The following is a 24,470-nucleotide window of genomic DNA, read 5'->3' on the forward strand; positions in this document are numbered from 1 at the left end:
TTTTTTATAATTTTCCCCTCCACCCTGGCATCCATCTCTCCTTCCCTCTTTCCTTTCATCCTCTCTGCCCCTACTCACGTCTTCATCTTTCTCCATCTCCTCTGCCCCAGATCCAGCATCTGATCCCCCCCCCTTCCCACCCACACCTCCATAAATACATACAATACAGGCCTATCCATTCTTGCCTCAGGCTCATCATCTTGTGGCCCATATGGCTCCCAAAGCACCTCAGTGGTGGCATCTCATGCTCCTCTCTTACTGTTCTCCACTCACGGCACAGTATTTGGCTGTCTCTCTCTGACCCCCCCCCCCCCCATCCCTCCAGGTCTACCTCAGAGCTCTCACTAGTGGTGATTCCTATAAGCAACCTGTGTCGGCCCTGCAGGCTTATCTCTACTATATCCTGCTCTCAATGACGTCACTTCCTGTTTCTTCACTTGGAATTGCTGCCGGTAACAGCTCTGATATAGACCCCGGGGGAGTGATTGAGAGAGAGATGGGCAGAAGCTGGCCATAGGCAGGGGGGGGGGGAGAAGGATCAGATGCTGGGTCTGGGGCAGAGGAGAGGGAGAAAGATGATGACATGTGAGTAGGGGCAGAGAGGATGAAAGGAAAGAGGAGAGATGGATGCCAGTGTGGAGGGGAAGGTTATAAAAAAAACTGTATTGTATGTATTTATGGAGGTGTGGGTGGGAAGGGCCCACCCAGGTTAACTCTGGGCCCACCCAAAATGGCAGGTCTGGCTACGCCCCTGCATATAACTCTCATCTCTTCCACGGATTTTTCTTCCTTTTATCCCTGTAAACCCACCTAGAATTTGGTAATAACCTTTTCCATTTAGAGATTCTCTGCAAGGTCTTACGGATTTCTGAATCCCTGTTATTGCAAAACATTTGTGGATTCTGTCTCAATGAAAGATATGTTTTACTTAAGAAATGGAGGCACAGTATACCCCCAAATCTCTCCCACCGTTCATTGTGTCCATATTCCCTTGGCCAGTTACAACTATCTGAGGTTAAGAGAAAGTTTGATAAGAAGAATGTACCAAGGATGTAATATAATTTTACAGAACAAGGGACATTAAGGACTTTTTTTTACAAAGGGATTATACATATCCACAGTTTAAGTCTAATCACCATCATCACAGAATGTACCAGAGGAATGAAGAACAAAATCAACGCATATGCAAATTATTCCATGGGCTGTTGGTCCAAAAATATCCCAAGCTGTCTATTCAAGACAGATATATGAGAGTATCTCTCCTTCCATTTTAAGCTATTTAACAAACAAGGTAATAATATATACCAGCCTGTAGACCTGAGAAACTCTGCTGCAGCACCAGTTTTCCATTCATTCTGAGAGGTATTTATGTAACATACAGGTGTGCTAAAGGAATAAACAAAGGGATTAAACAAAATGTCACCATCAGCTAATCCACCGCCTAAGTCATTAAAGGAAATGAGTGCCAAAATATGAATACAATGAAACACACAAAATGAACTATGCTGCAGAGAGTGACATGGGACGGGGATCCACAGTAACCACGGGGATGGGGATGGGGACAGAGCTTGCGGGGACAGATCCCACAGGGATGGGACGGGGACAGAGCCCATGGGGATGGGGACAAACTTTGTCCCCTTTGTCATTTTCTACTTGGAAGCCTGTTAATGAACTGGACTGTTATTTATGTTTGAGTGATTATAGACAACGATATTCTGATTTTTTTGGAAAAAAACAAGCAAACATGCTAGTCACATCTAGCAAAATTTGCATGGGGGATCCTGTACATCCTGCTACCAGCACATCTTCTAAGAAGACATCTTCTATTGTAGGAAGGACTGTGGAAGACAGGAGAGCTAGACTGAATCCTGAGATTGTTGATGACTTCTTATTCATCCATAGATTATTTTATTTATTTATTAGGATTTATTTACCGCCTTTTTAAAGGAATTCATTCAAGGCGGTGTACAGTAAGAATAAATCAAACATGAGCAATAAACAATTACAGCACTAAAAATATTCAAATAACAATACAAAGTATGGCACTGTATACTATTTACAATGTCAACACAATACATAATAGAACGTTTTATAGAACTTCCATGCAAGCTCGAGGTCAGCTAGCTTCTATAATAGCAGTGGCTGATTAATGTGGTCCCCACCTTATCAGGGCAGCTTATGATGTCTTTGAGACCTTGGCAAGGGTCTCTGCATCTGTGATTGCAGCCAGACACTGAAAACAATCTCAGCAGGGACTGTCTCTATGTCCAGTGTACAGCGCTGCATACGTCTAGTAGCACTATAAAAATGATAAGCAGTAGTAGTAGCAGACTCGACATTCTGTTGCCTCTAAGCCAAAGCAAAGAGAGAGAATTTAGCCTAAGCAGCTCACTCTGTCCCAATCTAAGCAGCAACTTTCCTATATTCTGGGAGGGTATCACCTCAGGTTCACCAGTCATACCTCAGACCATCTTCTACCATCGTCCAAACATTCTTCCACCCATTTCAATTTGCTACAGGAGAAAATTCACCTTCTTCTCCAAGCCATAGCCATAGAACTTGTCCTGCCATAGATGAGATATTAAGATATCTACTCAAGATACTTTCTCATTCCATAAAAGACAGGAGATTTTATGCACTGTTCTAGATTTCAGAGACCTCAACCATTTCTTCCTCAAGGAGAAGTTCAGGAATGACCACTATCCCCTCTATTCTTCCTCAAGGAGATTGAAGTGTATGCTGGATTTCAAGGATGCTTATACAAATATTCCAATGCACACCTTCTACAAGAAGGGAGGCTAACAAACTGGGTAAACAATAATAATGGGTGATTTCCATTGCCCCAATATGACTGGGTAAATGTAACATCAGGGCATGTTAGGGAAGGAAAATTCCTTGATATAATCCACTTTAGATCTTTTTGAAGGTGTGGTTTCCAGAATCGTATACAGTACTCCAAATAGGGTCTCATTAGAGATGTATATAGAGGAATTATCACCCTCACATCTTTTATTCTGCTGGCCATTCCTTTCCCCATACATCCAAGCACCTTTCTGGCTTTTATTGTTGCCTATTCTATCTTTTTGGTCACCTTAAGATCATCAATATGGTCATCCCTATGTCCTGTCATCTTTTGTGCACAGAAGTACTTCACCCCCTATACTATACTGATCCATTGGGTTTTTGCAGTCCAATTGCATGAACCTCCATATTTTAGTATTAAATCTTAGCTACCAAATTCTGGAACACTCTTCAAGCTTTGTTAGGTCCCTTCTCATGATATCCACACCATCAGGGGCGTCTACCCTATTGCAAATCTTACCAGACAGCCCTTCAGCAATATTGTTTACAAAAATATAAAAAATAACCAGTCCAAGAATTGATCCTTGTGGCACGCCACTTGTAATGTCCCTTTCCTCAGAGTGAGCTCCATTTACCATTACCCTTTTCAACTTCCACTCAAGAAGTTCCTAACCCAGCCAGTCACTTGAAGGCCTATACCTAGAGAATCCAGTTTATTTATGTCATCTTTGTGGAACTGTGTCAAAGGCTTTGCTAAAATCTAAGTACACCGCAAATCTAGCACTCTCCATCGACCCAACTCTCTGGTCACCCAGTCAACGAAATTAATCAGATTTGTCTGACAAGATATGCCTCTAGTGAAAACATGCTTCCTGGGGTCCTGTAATTTATTGTATTCCTGAAACCTTCCACCTTTTACCTAGCAGCAATATCAGCTTCACCAGTCTGAAATTTGTTGGGTGTTCCCTGGATCCAGTTTTGAAAATTGGTGTTACATAGGCTACTTGCCAATCCTCAGGAATACTGGCAAATTGGAATGATAGGCTGCATATTACCAGTAACTTGTCTGCAATTTCATATTTGAGTTCCATAAGAACTCTGGGGTGAATACCATCAAGTCCCAGTGATCTGCTACTATTTAGTTTGTCAGTTTGCCCTAGCAGATTCACCCTGTTGTGTTCAATTCCTCTGAAACATCACCTGCAAAGAATGATTGAGTAGTGCGCATTTCCCCAATATCCTCCACAGGAAACCAAAGAAAAGAACTAGCTTCATTTTTTGGCTATGGCTTTTTCTTCCCTGAGTGCATTTTTAAACTCCTGTGTTGCCCCACTCTAGGTCATATAATAACCCAGTTAACTCCCTTATTAGTTTTCTTATTTTCAATGTACTAGATTTTGGTAGTTATTTTAGAAGCTCTATTTGCATTTTAGATGGCATTTAGATGTCCAAAGTGCAAGTATGTCCAAATGTCTATTTTACAATGCCAAGGTATGACCATCCAAATTTGCAGAATGTCCATATGGCAAGAGGGCATGTTCTGGGCATGGGTTGGACAGGACTATGGAGTGGCGGGCACTTGGACAGCCATATCCCAGCCATTCTCTATTTTAGAAGGGGAAGGAATGTCCATGTTCAGAAACATGGACATTGGTATTTACACCTGCTCTCTAAAACATCCAGATCATGGAAAGGGGGTCACCATAACCCCATGTGGTGCTGTCCTCACCAAAAATAAAACAAGCGGAAAAAATCGGAGCAATGACTCATCTCCAGGAATGATAGATATTCATGGTACTAAAAGGCCTTTTAAATTTTTTTTGCTGAAAATGGACTTGTGGCAAAATAAAAATTGCTACACACCCATTTTGGGTCTGAGACCTTACTGCCAGCCATTGACTTAGCAGTAAGGTCTCATGTGGTAACCATGCGGTAATCATCAGCATGCATAGAATGACAATTACCAACCGGTTTCTGCCACGCACCAGAAAATAAAAATTATTTTCTGGCACGTATAGCGGACGTGCGTCAAAAATGAAATTACCGCAAGGGCCATGCTGTAGCCTGGTGGTAACACCAAATTGATGCACGTTGGGTGCGCATAGGCACCTACACAGCTTAGTAAAAGGGCACCTTAAAGAATTTGCTGAAGGAGGAAGATAAATAAATAGATAGTGTTATAACTGGATGTTATGTATTTGAACACTCATATTCCAGCTACTATACCATTAAACTCTGTAGAAACCTAGTAAGTTCTGCACTTGTGTGGAAAATCCAATAAAAAGAAATAATAATACTTAAATACCTTAGAAATGGCATGAAAATCGTACAGTAAGTTATTTACACAGTAACTATAGAAGTTTTTTTTGTTTAATTTTGGAACTGATATGTTATGGCACTTAATTTAGTTTACAATCTGTGTGGATTGTACATTCTAATGAGACTTCTGGTGCAGGCTTCTTGGCTGAAACATAGCCTGCGCCAAGTCTTGAGCGTCAATAAAAGATTGAACACATAGAATGTTGACTTGAGATTTTTTTTCCATCTCCTTCGCTGCGTTTTCCTGTGTCCTCTTCAGCTGCGAAGGTCCATTCTTCTATGTGGTTTTCTATCTCCCCTTAGTTTAGAAGCCATATTCATAATTTTCACATAGAAACAGATTTCAGAACGCCACAATTTACACATAAATCTGCACTATGTATAGATTGCAAGGACGCATGGTTTGGGTGGGGCTTGGGTACGGCTTGAACATAACCAAAATCTACTCGTGTATTCCCTGTTTCAGAAAGGGACTGTACGTGTATGTCCAATATTTCAACACATGGATTTACAGCTGTTCCTTCACATGGACAAGTGTTTCAAAAGTGCTTGATTTGACCAGCCCATCACAGGAGGTATTAAGGAAGGTGTCCCCCACTGTGTATTTTCTCTTTCTAATTACAAATAAAAAATGATTGCAACCTCTGTATTTATTTACTTATCAGCAGCATTCACACATGTAAGTATTCAAAATGGCTGGCATACATGTGTAAGTCCCAACAAGTACACATGTAAGTTGTAACAATACCATGTTACATGTGTATGTGCCAGCACTTACATGCATAGGTTGCCGCGTTTCCCCTCAGAGGAAATTTCAGAATAATGTAACAATGTCCAGTTTCAAATATGTGGTAACAGACAAACTATCACACAACCCATTAAAGCGTTTCTGTGGTAGCCTGTTACTGTGCACTAACCATGCATTAAGGGCCCGATTCTATATATAGTGCCTAAAATTGACGTGCGTTACCATATGTTTCCAGAAATGTACCGAAATCCGGACAAACGGGCGGACTGGCAGAATCCGTCGTTACGCCCGGACATGTCCTCAAAAGAGGACATGGTCCGGGTAAATCCGGACATATGGTAACCCTAGAAAAGGCTCACAAGCGAAAGGAAGAAACAATCTCCACAAAGCTGATCTGAAAACACAGTACAAAAGTGGAGAACAAAAAAAGATCAAGGCACAAAGGTGGGCTAAGAAGTTAACAAACTTTCCTATATAATAATTCTCACCTCCAACAGGATGTGCCTGGGACCGTGCCTGCCGGAAGTGGTCTGCTAGGCAGGCACGCACTGACCTCAGTGACAGACAATTTGGCAAAGCAAAACAATCTGAGTGCTGGCCATTAGGACACAGGGTAGATAGGAGAGTTTTAAAAGACTGAAGGAAAGGAAAGTGTTAAACTGGAGAAGGAGGGGGGGGGGAGTTGTGAATGACTGAAACTCTGTCACACACACGCACATTCACTCTGGCTCTCTCTCTCAAACATACACACTCCCAGGAAAACCTTGCTAGCGCCCGTTTCATTCGTTCCAGAAACGGGCCTTTTTAACTAGTATTAAAATAAAACAAGACCCGACACAGGCCATGTTTTGGCCTACTAGCCTGCATCAGGGGTCCATTTCCATTCTGTTTCTGCATCGGAGAAGGAAAGCTGTGGAATTGGTGGGAGGTGTCTTCAGGTGTCTCACTGAAACAGAAGAGCTCTGAGCATGAAATGGAGATAACTGATGTATTTTTGGACCCCTAATGCAGGCCATGGCATGTGTCAGGTCTTGTTTTGTTTTAAATACAATTTGTTAACTTCTTACCCCCCCATTATGCCCAGATCTTTTTTTTTTGTTCTCCCACTTAGAAAAGTCTCTACATCAGCAGCTGTACATAGTAAAATAGGGTGAGAATTGTACATGTCCCAGTCCTCTCCATGTCCAGCCGATCTCTTCTCTCCCCCTGCCCCTCCCCTCCCATCCATGTCCAGTGATTCTCCCTGCACTCCCTCAGCTCCATGACAGCCCTCCTCTCCGTTCGTTCCTGCCCCCCCCCCCCCCCCCCGCGCGCTAACCCCTTTTTATTTTCAGTAGGGCAGCGACCGGCAGTGAAGAAGAAGCACTGCGGGCTCACCTCCAGCTTTCTACTTTCCCTCACACAGTGTCCCACCTTCTGCAAATGATGTATTCCTGTTTCCACGAGGGTAGGACACTGTTTCTTCACTGCCGTCGCAGCCATTAAAATAAAATGGTTAAATGGCATGGGGGGGGGGCAGGAAGGAACGGAGAGCCATTATAGGTGATCTTAGTGAGGAGCCGGCACCATGCGTGTGTGTGTGTGGGGGGGGGGGGGGGATGCTGGCACGGAGAGGAGAGTAGGTTACAAACAATTTTGTTTTTCGAGGAAGAGGCAGCCTGTTACTCCCCAAGCCTCTTATACGGGGCGGTTATGGATACAGGTGACAGAGGAGATTTGAGAAGAGTGCTGTTTATGGTGGTCTTGTGTTTCATGTTTTATTTGCTGTTTTTATCCTAGTGTTTTTCTGTTGGTCTCTAATGTTGTCAGTCCCTGTTAGGGTATGTGAGAGAGGAGCAATGGTGGCTGAGAGTGGAGACAATAGAGCATGATTTGGGCATATGATGGTCTACAAGGAAGGTTGTGGCAGGAGTATGAGTGCTGAGACCGGAGAGTGGCAGATGAGCCTGAGGGAGCTGTGAGGAAGGGCAGTGCGGGCCATGTTGGATGCTGAAGAGATACTGGAGAGAATCCAGTGTAAGTCCCCGTAGAGACCATGGAGAACAGAGCAAGAAAGGACAGGAAGGGAAGGAGGGGAATGAACAAGAGCATGGGAGGAGACAACAAGGAAGTGGAGAGACCTGAAAGCACTGACCAGCAGCAGTAGGGCACAATGGGAAGCAGACAGAGGCAGCACTGAGCACCAGTGGTACTAAGGCAATAATATGAGTGTAAATGCCCCACTACATCCAAAAAGAGAGTTACAAGATTCTAGAGCATACCCAAGTCAATTACCTCATCACATGTGAAAAAATTCAGTGCTCAAGTCCCTGGCTATAATGAAGCACAACTAGAAAGTGGTAGGAGCAAACATCTAAACTTCAGAGTGTCATGCAGTACATCAAATACAGTAATCTTAATACCAGGACAGCAAGTGCACCATCTGGAAGTAAACAACCAGGATATGACAAGACAGAAGGGACGGTCCTTGACCAAAATGGCTGAGCCAAATGGAAGGAGGTTCCGTGGCATCATAGATGGAAGAGCTGGAGATTGCATTTTAAGCCCAATCAGTAGGTTCCTATTCCAAAAGGAGGTACAATGTCCAGGGCGGTTCCCATTTCTAAATGATGGGCCTACTGAGGCCTCTCTTCCTCTTTGAAAGTTTTAAGAGTTTGATCACATATATACATTTTGTCACTTTGATTTCTTTCTGTTTTTTAACATACTGATTGAAAGACAAAGGTAAGACAAGAAGTGAAGTTAATTAATTAAAGATCGGAACTACATTTTTATTTCTTTCTGACATACTGAGTACTGGCTTAACAAGACTGGAGTTATTGGACTATATTATACATCTCAATTATCAAAAAGCAGGAACAGGAAATCAGTTTCCCATGATCTGAAGCCAGCTGTATACCCCCAATCACATTTCCCCCTAATTCTATAAAAAATGCAAAAAAATGCACATGCAAATTTGGGCATGCACCCTATTTACATGTGCATTTTAATTGAATAACAAGCTAATTAGTGCCAATTGTCTTTTTAACAAGCAATAATTGGCAATAATTAGAATCAATTAACATGTATGCGCCTACATTTTACTTGCGAATCAGAAAAGGGGGCACAAAAATGGGAGCGCCATGGGTAGATCAGGGCGGATTGAGGCGTGACTTTAAGTTACGTGCATAATTATAGAATAAGGGGTCTCCGCACCTAAATATAGACGTGGGCATTTGCACCACATTTTCATTGGTGCAAATAGCCGCTCCTAAATGTCGGTGTGATCCCTGGGCTTTAAGTGCTATTCTATAAACCGCGCCTTACTTTAGGCACGGTTTATAGAATACCACTATGCACTTTTTTCAGCGCTGATTTTTTAGATGCCATTTATAGAATTCCCCCCCCCCCTGTATTTTTGTGTGTAGAGCTGTTTAAGGGGCCTTTTTTACTAAGGTGTGCTGACAAATGGCCTGCGCTGGTGTAGGCGCATGTTTTGGACGTGCGCAGATCCATTTTTCAGCACGCCTGCAAAAAAGGCCCTTTTTTTCTGTCTGAAAATGGATGTGAAGCAAAATAAAAATCAGCGTGCATCCATTTTCGACCTGAGACCTTACCGCAACCCACTGACTTAGCGGTAAGGTCTCACGTGTTAACCGGGCAGTAATCGTCAACGCGCATACACTGCTGATTACTGCCCGGTTAGCGTCATGCGGTAAATTATTTTCTGCCATGCTTTTTCGATGTACGTCAAAAATAGAATTACCGCACGGGGCACGCGGTAGCTGGACGGTAGTTTTAATTTGACGTGCATTCTATCTGCGTAGGTGCCTACGAGCTTTAGTAAAAGGGCCCCTAAATGATAGATTACTGTCCATGTCATACCATCATTTCTTATTTTCTGATCTACCTTTACATTATTTCAAGGAAATGAAATTCTAAACTCCTAAAGTTTGTAAAGGGTGGAAGCACAAAGTTAAATTATTCGTCTACAGTTCCATCCAGGATCTGTTTAAAGGAAAATGGAGAAAATATGTAACCTGTTCCCACGTAGAACTTATTCTGGAATTCCACCCTAGAGAGAAAAACAGGAAAAAGAGAATTAGATAAAGAAGAAAGAAAGAAAATAAAGACTAAATTATAGCATCAGTGTTACTCTGACTCATTCAGACCACAGCTCCCCTCTCTGGAGGCTGATGAATTAAGCTGTGGCCAAGATCAGAGCAGGATTAGCATGTGAAAAATACACCAATAATATGCATTACTTCTATGTTTTTCACATAATTACTATGCTTCTGCAAACGTTGACAAAAGCCTGTCGTAAATTTAGTGAAGGGCCTAGAGTGCCAGATTTTGAAGGTACCAAAGGCCCCATGCTGAAGAGGGGACCACTCCCCTTTGCTATAGGGCTCTTCACTTCAGAAGGGCATCAACATGGCATTCTAACCTCCTCCACTTTCACTTTTCCAAAATCTTAAATTTATTTATTTATTTATTAAGAGCATTTATATCCCACATTTTCCCACCCATGGACAGGCTCAATGTGGCTTACATCAGTTTAAAAAGGCGTACAGCAGTGTAAAAAGGTTTACGTCAATCTAGTAACAGATCCAGCTGTGTGTAAATCTTCTATCAAAGAGCTGAAATACACATGCTAAAAATTGCAGAAACTCTTTGCCAAAAACTGTAACAACACCTTGAGGAAGTGTAGCTGCATTTTTTTGCAAGGGAAGGGGTAGCTGCCCCATTTTAGAAACTAATGCATTGAAGATGTACCGAGCTTTAATTTTTGATTTCATGCACGCCTTAAGACAGCTTTGACGGCAAAACTGTGGTCACAGTCAGTGTGATTGACTGAGTTCTTCTGCACATTTATCTCTACACATGCTTTGGAAGTTTAAGTTAAGTTTTTCAACTTCTAACTTGTATTTTTGGATCCACTGATGTCTGTCCTGTGAAGTTTTAGCCTAAAGATTATTGAGAATTGAGATAAGGGTTATTTATGCCGATGAAGAAAATTTACCCACAGTTTTTCCTTTTTACCCTATTCAACTATACATTGGGTGGAGGTGTGGGCACAGAAGCTTCTTCCCTTTCTCATTATCATATGTCCTGGCATTTCACAGGATTTTAGTACTGTTAAAGTACTTTGCAGTTTTATAAACAAGAGGCTGGTTTGTTTACCATTTTAGAAACTTACATGTAGAATCTGGGGGCATGTATCAGTCTCCCGTGTTAGCAATTACTTGATTGTTATCAAATGAATATACAAGAGTTACTCCATTGTTGCGTGCCTTGCATTAGCTTCCAGTGTCTATGAGAGTGAGGTTCAAGGCTTTATGTTTTGTACATAAAGCTATTTATGGTTTAGCTCCAGACTCCTTGATTAAACAGCTTAATTCCGTTTTTCTTTCTTTTGCTAATATGTGATGTTCTAGGGATCACTGTTTTGTTATCTCTTCCTTCTCCAGCTGGCTTAAAGTATGGTACATTTTGTACAAGACCTTTTTTCTGTTTTCTCTGTGTTTCTTTGATATGCATTGCCTAGTGAGTTTAGGTGTGATAGGGTTGACTCAGTGGCTTTCCTAGGGTGGCTGACACCCGGGGCAGATCGCCGATGCGCCCCCCCCCACTCCCGGCAAAACGACACCCCCCCGGGTGGAGCGCGACCCCCCCACCTCCGGCGAAAGGCCACCTCCCCCCGGCGAAAGGACACCCCCCCGGGTGCATTTTTACCTGCTGGAGGGGGGGGGGAGGGGTGCCGCGTGCCTGTCTGCTTAGCTCGTTCGATGCTCCTTCTGCCCTGGAACAGGAAGTAACCTGTTCCGGGGCAGAGGGAGCACGAAACGAGCGGAGCAGACAGGCGTGCGGCACCCCCCCAGCGGCGTGCACCTGGGGCGGACCGCCCCCACCGCCCCCCCCCTTGGTACGCCACTGGGTTGGCTTTTGTGTCATTAGCCTCCTTGCATTGTAACCTTTTGTAATATTGTAAGCCACATTGAGCTCGCTCTAGTGGGAAAATGTGGGGTATAAATGTACCAAAATAAATAAATAGCTGTTATACTTCTTTTAGGAAGAAATTGAAGAACTATCTTTTTAAGGAATCTCTAACTGAATAATTCTTATTTTTAATCAGTGAATTTATTGTATGTAAACTGTTATTATTTTTTTAGCTTTGTAAACCACTTAAGATCTTTTGGATTCTGCAGTATATAAATTCTCTGGATTAGATTAGATCAAGGGGTCCTTTTACTAAACTGTGGAAAAAAGGGCCCTGCGTTGGCTGTTTTTCCCACACGCCAGGGCCCTTTTTCCTGCAGCCAGTAAAACCGCCCCAAAATGGCCATGCGATGAGGTAACTCTCACCCTGTGGCCATGTGGCGGGGAGCCCTTTCTGCCACCCACTGAGGTGGCAATAAGGGCTCCAGCACTAACCCAGCGGTAATTGATTACCACTGGGTTACCGCCATGCTAGCCATTTATGGGGAGTTTCTTTTTACCTCAGAAATGGCATGTGCTTGGGGCAGGACTACCGCCGGCAGCCTCGTTGGGCCGGCAGTAGTCCCAAAAGAGCGAGCAGTAAGCCCGCGTTAGGCTTACAACCGCTCTGTAAAAGGGCCCCTAAATTAGATCCAAATATAACGTTTGATCTCCAAAAGATGTCTATAACGGAGAAAACAAATCATGAAAAACAAGGCCAGACAGACTCCAAGGTCTATCACATATGCCTGTTTTCCCTACCTATTGGAATACCATAGAGCAGACCACATGCGGTATCCAGCTTCATCCTCATGTGTCAATCTTTAGATTCCTTTTTTGTTGTTTTGGGTCTTTCTGAATTTGGGTATCATTTTTGCCTGAAACACTTACTGGAAGATTATGGAGCTCATTTTCAAAAGAGAAAAACGTCCAAAAAGTGGCACAAATCTACATTTGGATGTTATTCCTCACAAAAACCTCCAAATTGGTATTTTCAAATCCAATTTTTAGACGTTTTTCTCTGAAGTCCATCAGAAGTACGTTCAAATCACAAAGGGGCATGTCAGGGGCGTGTTAAAGGTGGGATCTGAGCGTTCCTAAACTTGGACATTTTTCAGCCATAATGGAACAAAATAAAACCGTCCAGGACTAAACCTAAGACATTCTGAGCTAGACCTGTTTTTATAACGAATGAGGCCCTAAATGACCAGATGACCACTGGAAGGAATCAGGAGTGACCCCCCCCCCAACACCCCCCACAAATGTCAATACAAATATGATTTAGCAACCTCTATGACAGCTTCAGATGCTAGAGCCAGGTCTATTAGTGCAGCATGTTGGTTCCTGGAGTAGTGTAGCGGTCAGTGCAGTGCACCAAGGAGTGGGGGATTCTGGTCCCTATCTCCCTCTACCTGTAACATTTGTGGTGGAAACTGTGAGCCCTCCAAAACTCACCAGAAACCCACTGTACCCACATATAAGTGCCCCTTTCGCTCCTTCACCCATAAGGGCTATTGTGTACAGCTGTGGGCAGTGGGTTTTGAGGGGGGGGGGGGGCTCAGCAGACAAGATAAGGGAGCAATGGTAAGATATGTTTTTGAAGTCCATTGGGATGTCTGGGAGACTAGTCTACTAAAAATGCTGGCCCCTCCTACATCCCAATGGCTTGATGTTCTAGTTTTACATGGATGTTTTGTTTTGAAAATGGACCAAAAACAAAACGTCCAAAGCACAAAACCTGTTAGAAAACAGTATTTTCTAAAACAAAAGATAAACCTTTTTCTTTTTGGAAAATGAACTTCTTCTTGTTCAAATTTTGGACGTTTTTTTTGCAAAATGTCTAAAGTCGGACTTAGAAGTCATATCGAAAATGCCCCTCTATGTAAAGCATCTGCTCTTTCTGTTCAGATATATTTCCTCATCTTAGCACTGAGTCTATCCTCTTACATGGTAGCCCTTAAATGTAAAGCTTTCTAGACACTAAAAAATGTATGCATCTGGTGTATGATGTACAGCCTTGAAATATCTGACTCCCTCAATCCAGGGGCGTAGCCACGGGTTGGCCTGGACGGACCCAGGCCCAGCCACTTTTGCTCCAGGCCCGGCCAGCCTCATTTGCCCGCTCTCCCCGCGTGGTCTGCTCACTTTTACTGCCCTGAAGCACCGTTCTCCCTCCAGCACCGGCGATTACCATAGCCAGCCTTCTGCCAGCGCATGTCGTTGGGGCCTCTTCTCAGGCATGTCCCGCCTACTCTGCAACTTCCTGCATCCCACCTTTGTGGAAAATAGGAAGCTGCAGAGTAGGCGGGACACGCCTGAGAAGAGGCTCCGATGACGTGCGCTGGCAGAAGGCTGGCTATGGGACTCGCTGGTGCTGGAGGGAGAACGGCGCTTCAGGGCAGTAAAAATGACCAGAACTGACCATGTGCAGGGGGCTGTCATGGGGGGGGGGGGTAGCGGATGGAGAGGAAATGCGGTGGTGGCAGCGGGTGGGCGGGGGGTGGTTGAGAGGAAATGCGAGGCCTGTGCCCACCCAGTCCACCTCCAGGCCCATCTAAAAATTAAATTCTGGCTACGCTACTGCCTCAATCACAAGCCAGTTTTCCTCTGTCGCTACATCTCTGCAACAGAAGATCAGCTGTTTTTCACCCTTAACTAAAGGATGTATTGAGAAGTTTAGGCAAAGATATGACTTCCAACCACTATGCTCTATTAGCCTGCAGAAAAATATTTTAAAAAACAAATTTTCTTGCTTCTGAGGACCCTGCTGCCAAGTTATGATACCTACCAATGAAGACGTAATGCATGTAGAAAGGCAGACAGGCCTTCCATAACCAGGAGAATTGCCACAGTCAACACTGCGAAGGCAGCAAATATAATAAAGACAGTAATTAGCCCTGACCAGCTTCCATTTTGGACACCACTTTTCATCACCATTGTCCACAACACTTCTGATAATTCTGCAAACAAAGGAAAGAAAGTGAGCAAAGTGTCGTTAAATTCCATGATATATTTTATAGATTCCTGGTGTCATCTTTGTGCATCGCAGCAGGCAAAAATAGAGGCTGATCAAAGACGAATCACCACTGGAGATATAATCCAACAGTCTTTTATTGATGAAAAATAAAGAAAAGGACCCGACACGGGCCGTGTTTCGACGCATGCAAGCGCCTACATCAGGGGTCAATCAGTAAGCTCTATAGGTAAAAAATAATGACATAATAATAATAATAAATGAAAACGATGAACAAACATGTATGGCAGTGTACAAAAATACAAAATATAATTTAAACCATGTACATAATTATCAACATATAAATTAAAAACATGAATTATCAACATATAAAATTTAAAAAAATTTTTTTATTTAAAAACAATATATTTTAAATTATATTTTGTATTTTTGTACACTGCCATACATGTTTGTTCACTGTTTTCATTTATTATTATTTCATTATTTTTTACCTATAAAGCTTACTGTTTTTTTATTTATAAAAATTTATTTATTTGTAACATTTGTATCCTGCATTTTCCCACACATTGGCAGGCTCAATGTGGCTTACAAAATACTGTAATGGTGGACGCCAAGTACGATGGGTTATAAACAAATATAATTAGAAAAAAAGGATCAGATAAGGGGGGGTTCAGTTTAACTTTTGTCTACATATTTCTGTTTTTAGTTTGTGGCTACTTATTCTATACTTGGTGAGCATGCAGGGCATCCTTTCTAGCAAAAAAGGTGCCGGTACTCAAATGCTAGGCCACCCTTCAAGGCTGGGGTGATCACTGAGGGATACACCTCACAATAGCCAGGCCCCCTGCAATCAGTCACAGAATCTATGACAAGGCAGAATTGGTGTGTAGAGCCTGAGCTCTTTCATTAAAACTTGGGGTCCTTGGGTCAATTTTAGCAGACAATGGAAAAGGTGCCAGTACTCAGTACCCCCAAGTACCCCCACAAAAAAAGCCCTGTGAGGATGTATCTGTGTTTTATGTGAAAAAGAGATGGTTTTGTGTTGGCAGGATCATTTTTACTAATGTCTTGTGTAGTTTTACAGTTGGTATATTACATAAGTACGTAAGCACCGCCATACTGGGAAAAGACCAAGGGTCCATCAAGCCCAGCATCCTGTCTCCGACAGCGGCCAATCCAGGCTTCAAGAACCCGGCAACCCCCCCCCCCCCAAAAAAAAAAAAAAAATAAAAAACAAATTAATAATGTTCAATGGACTTTTCCCTCAGGAATCTGTCCAACCCCCCCTTTAAATTCCGTAAGGCCAGCTGCTGTCCCTACATTCTCCGGCAACGAGTTCCAGAGTCTGACTACACGTTGAGTAAAGAAAAACATTCTCCTATTTGTTTTAAATCTACCATATTCTAGCTTCATCTTGTGTCCCCTGGTTTTGTTCTAGTGCTCACTGCAATGTTTAAGATGTTGCCTTTTATTTAAATTTTTACAAGCGATAAAACAACTTGCCAGAAATACAGAGAAAGTAATATATAGGAATTATTTCAGTCAGGTAATTCCATTGTCTTCCTTAGACCACTAAATAGGGAGAGTGAAACAAGACAAGGAGATCAATTAAACAGTAAACGGAAAAAAAATGTGGTATTAACCTGATTATCCCCAGATATTACTCGTCTAATTCATTATTCCACATTGATCATCTGGTTGGCTTCTTCAAGGCCAATATGGTATAAGTATTAGTGCTAATTGAAATCAGTTAATATATATGCGTACATTTAGGTGTGTAATCTGCACCTAAATTTTATGTGCATCCCGGAAAAGGGGCATGGATATGGGAGGGTCATGGGTGTTTTGGGGCAGAGCATAGGAGTGGATTCCAGTTGCACATGCAATTATAGAATACGGGGGTTCTGCGTGTAAAATTAGGCATAGGCATTTGCACCACTTTTTCGCTGGTGCAAATAGATGCACCTAGATTTACACGTGACCCCTGCACTTAAGTGCTATTCTATAAACCACACCTAACTTTAGACATGGCTTATAGAATAGTGCTTAAGCTTTTTTTTTCTGCACTGATTTTTTTAGGCGCGATTTATAGAATGTGGCCCATTGTGTGCAAGCTTCTGGTTAAATAAATCTGTATACACATGTGATCCTTACAGCAGTTACCCAGAGCAGTATCCCTTCTGTATATGAATGAAAACTCACGTGCATGTGCCAGACTGAGCGCCCAGAGTCGGAGATATGAGGCCGTGTTGGAAATACAGCCCAAGCAGTACTCAATTGTGTGGATGCACTGGTGAACAAATATATCTCCAAAATTGAACTGTAGTAATAATAAAATATAGCAATTAAGAGTTTCTTCATTGATTTGATTAACAGAATACAGTTATGCTGCTACTATTAAACATTTTTACGATGGAACAGACACGTAGAAGAAAGAGCCAAGCCTGTGTGTTCTTTGCCTAGGGCTCACATTTTTGAGATAGCCTCATTCAGGCCTGGTTTATATAACGTTACAGCCAAGGTCTTCGCTGTAACATTATATAAACCAGTCCTGAATGAGGCTCTGCTTTTTATTTTGGGAAATCAGAATTAGAAGGTCAAAAGAATCCAAATTTTCCAGCAGGTTTGGGAAACTCCCTCTATGGCGGGTGGGCTAGGAAGGGCTGCGGGTACTTGGGTCAGGTGGTAGCCATAGGAGGAGGCCAATGCCCATCTTTTCAGCACTGTCAGGAGACGTGGACCCCTCCCTCAGAGTTTCTTATTTTCTTATCTGCAAATTAGGCGTTACCTCTACTCTCTAAAGAACTCTGATAGGCAATTCCCATCTTTTAACTCTCTAGGCAGGGTGTTCATGCAGATGCCAAATGAACACAACAGACTCTCTAGGTGGTACAGAGTGGGCAGAAGCTGGAAAGTGTCTCCCTCTTTCACTAAGCTCGCTAGACATTGGAGCGCTATGCTGGGGACAGAAGTGACAGAAAAGAAATTATCTCGTTGCTTTGTGATGGTTTTTAAGGTAACTCCTAATGTGGGACTACATGAAATATAGCTTAAAATATTACACAATGCATACCTTACCAGATGTAGGGGCAAGGCAATGGGATTATGGGATTTGGAGGAATGCAACAAGTGTACAGGGAGCAAGGGATCTATTGTACATCACTTTTTGGAGTGCATTACATTAAAGGGGTTCTGGTGTGGAGTACTCACTTTACTGGAGGGAGATGTGGAGGTTTCCCTAGAGTGGTCCTATGAGATTCTACTGCTAGGGCCAGACTCAGAACTGGCAGCATAGGGGATGTCCCCTCTCAATGTAAGTTTATTCTCTTGGCCATAGTTCTAGCTAAAAGAGTTATATTGCAACACTGGGTGGACAGGGCTCCCCCGCCTCTTGTCAAATGGCACGCTAGCATGGAGCAGATGGCGGAGTGGGGGGGGGGGGTGTCTTCAGTCCTTCTAGGAGACTTTCCCACCCATGTAATCAACTCTGGAAGAGGTGCAAAGAATACTTGGCGCAACTTCACGACAAGTAATGTTCGGTTGTGATGAGCCCAGTGGCGGTCTAGCCTCAGGGGAGGGAGGGGGAGGCGTTTGGAAGGTGGGGTTCTGGGGTGGGGGTTGTTGGGGGGGCTGGGAGGGTACGACAGGGGGTGCTGGGTCAGAAAAAAGGTCAAGAGAGGGCAAATGTTATGATTGGTCAATTGCTTAGTACCAGGTACAGCCACAGGTGCTCAATGCTACGTTCTGATGATTTTTCTCTGGACAGGGGAAGCACGCTGTAATAGTAGTACTATAAGGTACAGTGTTGATTGTTTAGTGGCAATTGTTACTGTTTGTGATGTTCTCATTAAGATGTGACATGCGTTCTCTTCTTGTCAATAAAAATATATATATTAAAAAAACTAGAAGGTCAAGCATACTAGAGGGATTTACCTGCCCTGAATAGTTGGAACCATTTAGACATCCCTTCCCATTGCAGATGTTCCCACTTTCTCATTTACCTCTTCATCGTGGTCTCCGTGGCCCCCAGTGTGAGAGTGGTTTGGTTGAACAACTTCCAGCTCAGTGCCATCAGAAGGAGCACCCGGGTTAGAAGGTGGTGGTAGCTTTCCCCAAAACAAAAGAGAAACTGCTTTAGTTTGTTCCTGTGGGCTGTTTCTGCCTTTAACAGATTTAGGGCCCTGTCGGGGCCGCAGAGAGGTGGGGGTAGGGGGGGGGGCAAAATTCCCTGGGCCTCCAAGGGGGGAGAGCAGCACCAGGGTCTCTTTCTTTCTCCTGCTCCTGATGGGACCCGGGTGATCGCGTCCCAACAGGAGCAGGAGAGAGAAAACTCTGGCGCCGGGCTCCCCTTGGAGGCTGGGGAGGACCCGGAGGAGCAGACACAGACTAAGTTCAGGCCAGGGCCTCTGGTTTAGCTGACGGGGGTCCACCCAGGCCCCACCAGCAGAAGAGGTCTCTCCTCCAGCTCTGCTTTTCACTCTGCCGCATTGCCTGCCAAGCGGCTGCTTTTCCCCTCCGGCCACACATGCTCGGTTTTGAAACCGAGCACGTGTGACATAAGAAAAAAAGCAGCCGCAGGGGCAGAGTGGGACAAATGCTTTAGCTGGCGGGGGTCCCCAACCCCTGCCAGCCAAGATGCCTTCCAGTGGCCACTGGAGGAGGGAGCAGCGGCAGCGGGGAGGGAGCAGCGGGGAGGCGGGCCAAGATGTGCCCCCCCACCTTGGGCTCTGGCCCCCCTCCTGTTGACGTCTGGCTACACTCCTGGAGTTTTGCAGTTACAGGTTAACTTTTGCTGGTAACATATGATAATGTCAAAACCTTAGAGCAGGATATGAAATGGAGGCCTTAATAAACCACCTATCCATGAAAATCCTTCTGTCTGTGATTTACAATCAGGTCAATATTCAAAAGGACTTGTTGATATGTTATTTGCCCTCTCTTTCATCTCATCCATATTCTGAACTCCATGTTCCAAGACTTATGAAATCTGTGGGGCAAGAGTCCTTTACACTCACCAAACGCTGAGCTTTCATGTGATTAGCTCGCAGGACAAAAGGCTTAATCAGCAGCATCCATGGCACTGAAATTAATGCAAATATCACCAAAAAACTCTGAACCTCTTTCTAAAAGAAAGAAAAGCAATTTTATGGATTAGGATTTCATTCTCAAATGTGTACAGCACTAAATCAAAATGCTCAAGATACCAGTTTATCTACAGTTCCCCCTCTTTCAGACTTATTTCTGCATCTCATTTCCTGTCTTTGCCCTAATGTATTTTGAAGACAATTTTCAGAGCCATTGATTGGGCTAAATATGTATTACCCAGGAGTTTTGCAAGCTGGAAAAGCACCCTGTGCGGCATGCCCCCGAGTGTTACTACCCCACCCACTTTTCAACTTTGTTCCCCAGGGATCTGTCCTTGGACCCCTTCTCTTCTCAATCTACACCTCTTCCCTGGGCTCCCTGATCTCATCTCATGGTTTCCAGTATCATCTCTATGCTGATGACACCCAACTGTATCTCTCCACACCAGACATCACCGCGGAGACCCAGGCAAAGGTATCAGCCTGCTTATCCGACATTGCTGCCTGGATGTCCAACCGCCACCTGAAACTGAACATGTCCAAGACCGAGCTTATTGTCTTTCCACCAAAACCCACTTCTCCTCTTCCTCCACTTTCTATCTCAGTTGATAACACCCTCATCCTCCCCGTCTCATCTGCCTGCAACCTCGGAGTCATCTTTGACTCCTCTCTCTCCTTCTCTGCGCATATCCAGCAGATAGCCAAGACCTGTCGCTTCTTCCTCTTTAACATCAGCAAAATTCACCCTTTCCTCTCTGAACACACCACCCGAACTCTCATCCACGCTCTCATTACCTCTCGCCTGGACTACTGCAACTTACTCCTCACCGGCCTCCCACTTAGCCATCTATCCCCCCTTCAATCTGTTCAGAACTCTGCTGCACGTCTCATATTCCGCCAGAACCGATATACTCGTATCACCCCTCTCCTCAGGTCACTTCACTGGCTTCCGATCAGATACCGCATTCAATTCAAGCTTCTCCTTCTTACATACAAATGCACTCAGTCTGCTGCCCCTCACTATCTTTCTACCCTCATCTCCCCTTACGTTCCCGCCCGTAACCTCCGTTCACAGGATAAATCCCTCCTCTCAGTAACCTTCTCCACCACCGCCAACTCCAGGCTCCGCTCATTCTGCCTCGCCTCACCCTATGCTTGGAACAACCTTCCCGAGCCCTTACGCCAAGCCCCCTCCCTGCCCGTCTTCAAGTCTTTGCTTAAAGCCCACCTCTTCAATGCTGCGTTCGGCACCTAACCCTTACCGTTCAGTGAATCCAGACTGCCCCAATTTGACTGCCCCTATCGGACCGACCGTTCACTTGTCTATTAGATTGTAAGCTCTTTGAGCAGGGACTGTCTCTCTTTGTTAAATTGTACAGCACTGCGTAACCCTAGTAGCGCTCTAGAAATGTTAAGTAGTAGTAGTAGTACTTTAACTAAATCTAATCTGGAGATGTGGTAATAAGGAGGTGGGGGAGGGGGAGGATATTTGAAAATTTGATAGCCAAGAGGCTCAGTGCCAGTATACTGTGATGTCAGAGTGAACTGCGCTCCAAATACACTGTGATGACTAAAACATTGCTCTTTAAAGGGCCCTTGCACTATGATCTACTCTTGAAGGGAACCTTGTGGTGTAATCCATATCCCAAAATCCAGCGCACAAGACACTCATAAGAGCATGTCTTTCTGGGCTGCTATTTCCTTCCTATGGAATACATGTTTTAAGGCCTTTTTTTTTTTTTTAATCTGGTGCCACTTGTGGTTTTGTGGAGAAAAGAGACAGTGGGAAATGGACAATGGCTCTTCGAGGACAAACCAACGACACTGAAGAAGCAATGTTTATGGAGGGATTGAAGACTTGACACAGCACTGTGTTTCGGCAAAAAAAGCCTTCTTCTGGAGTCCTGAGGTAAAAACCTGAAGAAAGGACTAGCGGAGCACCCTTTGCAGGATGCCATTATTTTGCAAGTGGTGCTCCACTAGTCCTTTAGCAGATTTCACAACGGTCCTTTTTAAAAACCACTTTTATTCCAACAAACTTTGAAACTTATTGCATGGTTGTATTCTTCGGGCTTTTACTTGAAGACTCCAGAAGAAGGCTTTTTTGACGAAATACAGTGCTGTGTCGAGTCTTCAGCCCCTCGATAAGCATTGCTTCTTAGAATCTTTGACGTGTCGTTGGTTTGTCCTCGAAGAACCATTGTCCATTTCCCACTGTCTCTTTTCTTTGCTGTTCTTGTTATGGGATTCCAGTGTTCCTCCATCTTGGTGGACCCTCTCTTTACTTGTGGTTTTGTACCCAGACTCCATAGTGCTCATGAAAGGGAAATGTGGCAGCCATCTTACCTGATGCTGGTAGAGGGGAGCATTTGATGGATCACTGTAATTGAAAAGGAACATGTTGATGAAGTGGATTAGGATACTTGGAGCGTGCTGGCTAATGTAGACATCATATTGGCACCACTTGAAAATAATCATGAAAACCAAGTATCCAAAGAGACAGATAATAAAGATCATCTGAGGAATGAACTCCAAGACAATGTTGATGGTTTTCTTGAAGTAGCTAGAACGACAAATACAGAAAGAAAATGTATTGTTATTAAATGAACTATTATATTTTAAATAGATCTCTTTTATCAGCCTGGCAGTCTCTACCTAGTCCTTTCAGCTTCTAGCTTGATTAGAACTGGTTTGTATTGGATTGTCATACCTCTGCAGCATCACCAACCACAACTGTTTCAGGGAGCAGAATCAAATCCAGATCTTCCAGACGGAACTGGCCTTTCATATACATTTCTGAAGCAAAGATATAGTGAGCGTATAAAGCAAGGATTCCCAAACCTGTCCTGGGGGAACATGAGATAGATGCATGACATAGATTTGCATATCAAAGAGGCAGTATATGCAAATCAATCTCATGAATATTCATTGTGGATATCTTGAAAACCTGATTGGCTGGGGTTCCCCAGGACAGGCTTGGGAATCTCTGCCTTACACCCTTACAGCAAGAAAATCAACCCCTATGTCTGATCTTCAAGGTCCTTAAAGGAAATGAGCCGGAATACTTAAAGAACAAGCTCTCCTTCTACACACCTTTAAATACTCTAAGGTCCTCCCAAGGAGTATCCCTAACCACACCCTCTCCAAATGACATCACAAAAAGTGACACCTGTCAATGAAATTTCTCCAAAGTAGACCCCACACTTTGAAATGCACTCCCTGAAAGACTTCACTCAATCCAAGATTATCTCTACTTTAGGAAACAGGTGAAAACTTGGCTCGTCTCCAAAGCCTTTAATGGAAGAAACAACTAACTTGCTAGTCACACACACAAAGGCTAATACCGGCTAGTGGCGTACCAAGGGTGGGGCGGTGGGGGCTGTCCATCCCGGGTGCATGCTGCAAGGGTGTGCAGGGAGCAGCTGCACGGCTGTCGGCTCCACCATTTCCCTCTGACATTACTTCCTGTTCCGGGGCAGGGAACCGGCAGGGCCGACAGTCATGCGAATGCTCTCTGCACACCCAGGAGGTGAAGCACCAGTGGGGGGAGGGGGAGGAGTTGATGCACCGGGGGGGGGGGGCGGTGATGCTCCAGGGTGAGTGATGCGCATGGGGAGGTGCGCAGCAGTGAACTGCCACGGGTGGCAGCTGACATAGGAACGCTATTGATGCTGGCTGCACATACTGTAGTAGGACTTGCTTATTCACTCCTACCCTAGCTGAGATTATGTTCATACACCTTTCTGACTCTTTAAAGATATTTTATTGTACATTTTATTGACACTGTAGGAAGCACATTATTATGCCATAATAACTACTGTTATTTGAATATTTGTTCTGCTGAAATTGTTTATTGTCTATGTCCAGATTGTTCTTGTTGTGCACTGCCTAGGGTGAATTTCTTTAAAAACAGTGGTACATAAATCCTAATTAATAAATAAATAAATAGATAGATAGACAATGACTTTTCACACCCAGTCTCTGAACAGACATGCATAAGTTGACAAATGGGGGAAAGGGAAAGGTATCATTTTGAAAACAACCCACGACCTATCAAACTTTCGGAAATCACTAAAAACTAATTTATTCAAAAAGGCATACCCTAACGACCCAACCTAAATGCCTCGATCTTGCAACACAACGAAACTAATACTCGATCTGGTCACACCTCAACCCTTCCTCCTTATTCCCTGATATATCATACATAAATCTTCTACAATGTCACTCTGTATCTGTTATACTGGAATTGGCGATCGCCATCACGGTTACTATTTAAGCCATATTGAGCCTGCAAATAGGTGGGAAAATGTGGGATACAAATGCAATAAATAAATAAATAAACTATAAGGGGGTAATTCTGTAAAGCTTGCCTAAGATTAGTTTCCAGGTTGATGCACACTTAGCTTGAATTGTGTATCGACAATTGCCCATACAATTACTGTTATAGCGTAAGTCCACATTTATGCATCTAACTTTAGGTGCAACCACTTATGCTAGCTCAGTGGCTGGTATAAATGCTTGTGCTTAACTGTCGTCAGTTAGACGCGTGAATGCTAGTATTCTAGAACCTGTGAGTGCACATGCT

General features: G+C 43.7%; 1 protein-coding gene across 1 annotated transcript in view; it reads right to left on the reverse strand.

Moving 5' to 3' along the window:
* Positions 1-9,560: 9,560 nt before the first annotated feature.
* Positions 9,561-24,470, reverse strand: part of ATP6V0A4 (ATPase H+ transporting V0 subunit a4) — a 74,878-nt gene continuing 59,968 nt past the window's right edge. The window contains exons 16-21 of the mRNA XM_030214719.1: positions 22,232-22,448; positions 19,817-19,924; positions 18,803-18,907; positions 17,004-17,121; positions 14,616-14,787; positions 9,561-9,923 (exon numbers count right to left, since the gene is read on the reverse strand). Coding sequence (XP_030070579.1) covers positions 9,830-9,923; positions 14,616-14,787; positions 17,004-17,121; positions 18,803-18,907; positions 19,817-19,924; positions 22,232-22,448 — 814 coding nt within the window. The 3' untranslated portion in view covers positions 9,561-9,829. The remainder of the gene's footprint in view (positions 9,924-14,615; positions 14,788-17,003; positions 17,122-18,802; positions 18,908-19,816; positions 19,925-22,231; positions 22,449-24,470) is intronic.

This window comes from Microcaecilia unicolor, chromosome 9 (genome assembly GCF_901765095.1).
Source record: "Microcaecilia unicolor chromosome 9, aMicUni1.1, whole genome shotgun sequence".
Lineage (NCBI taxonomy): Eukaryota > Metazoa > Chordata > Amphibia > Gymnophiona > Siphonopidae > Microcaecilia > Microcaecilia unicolor.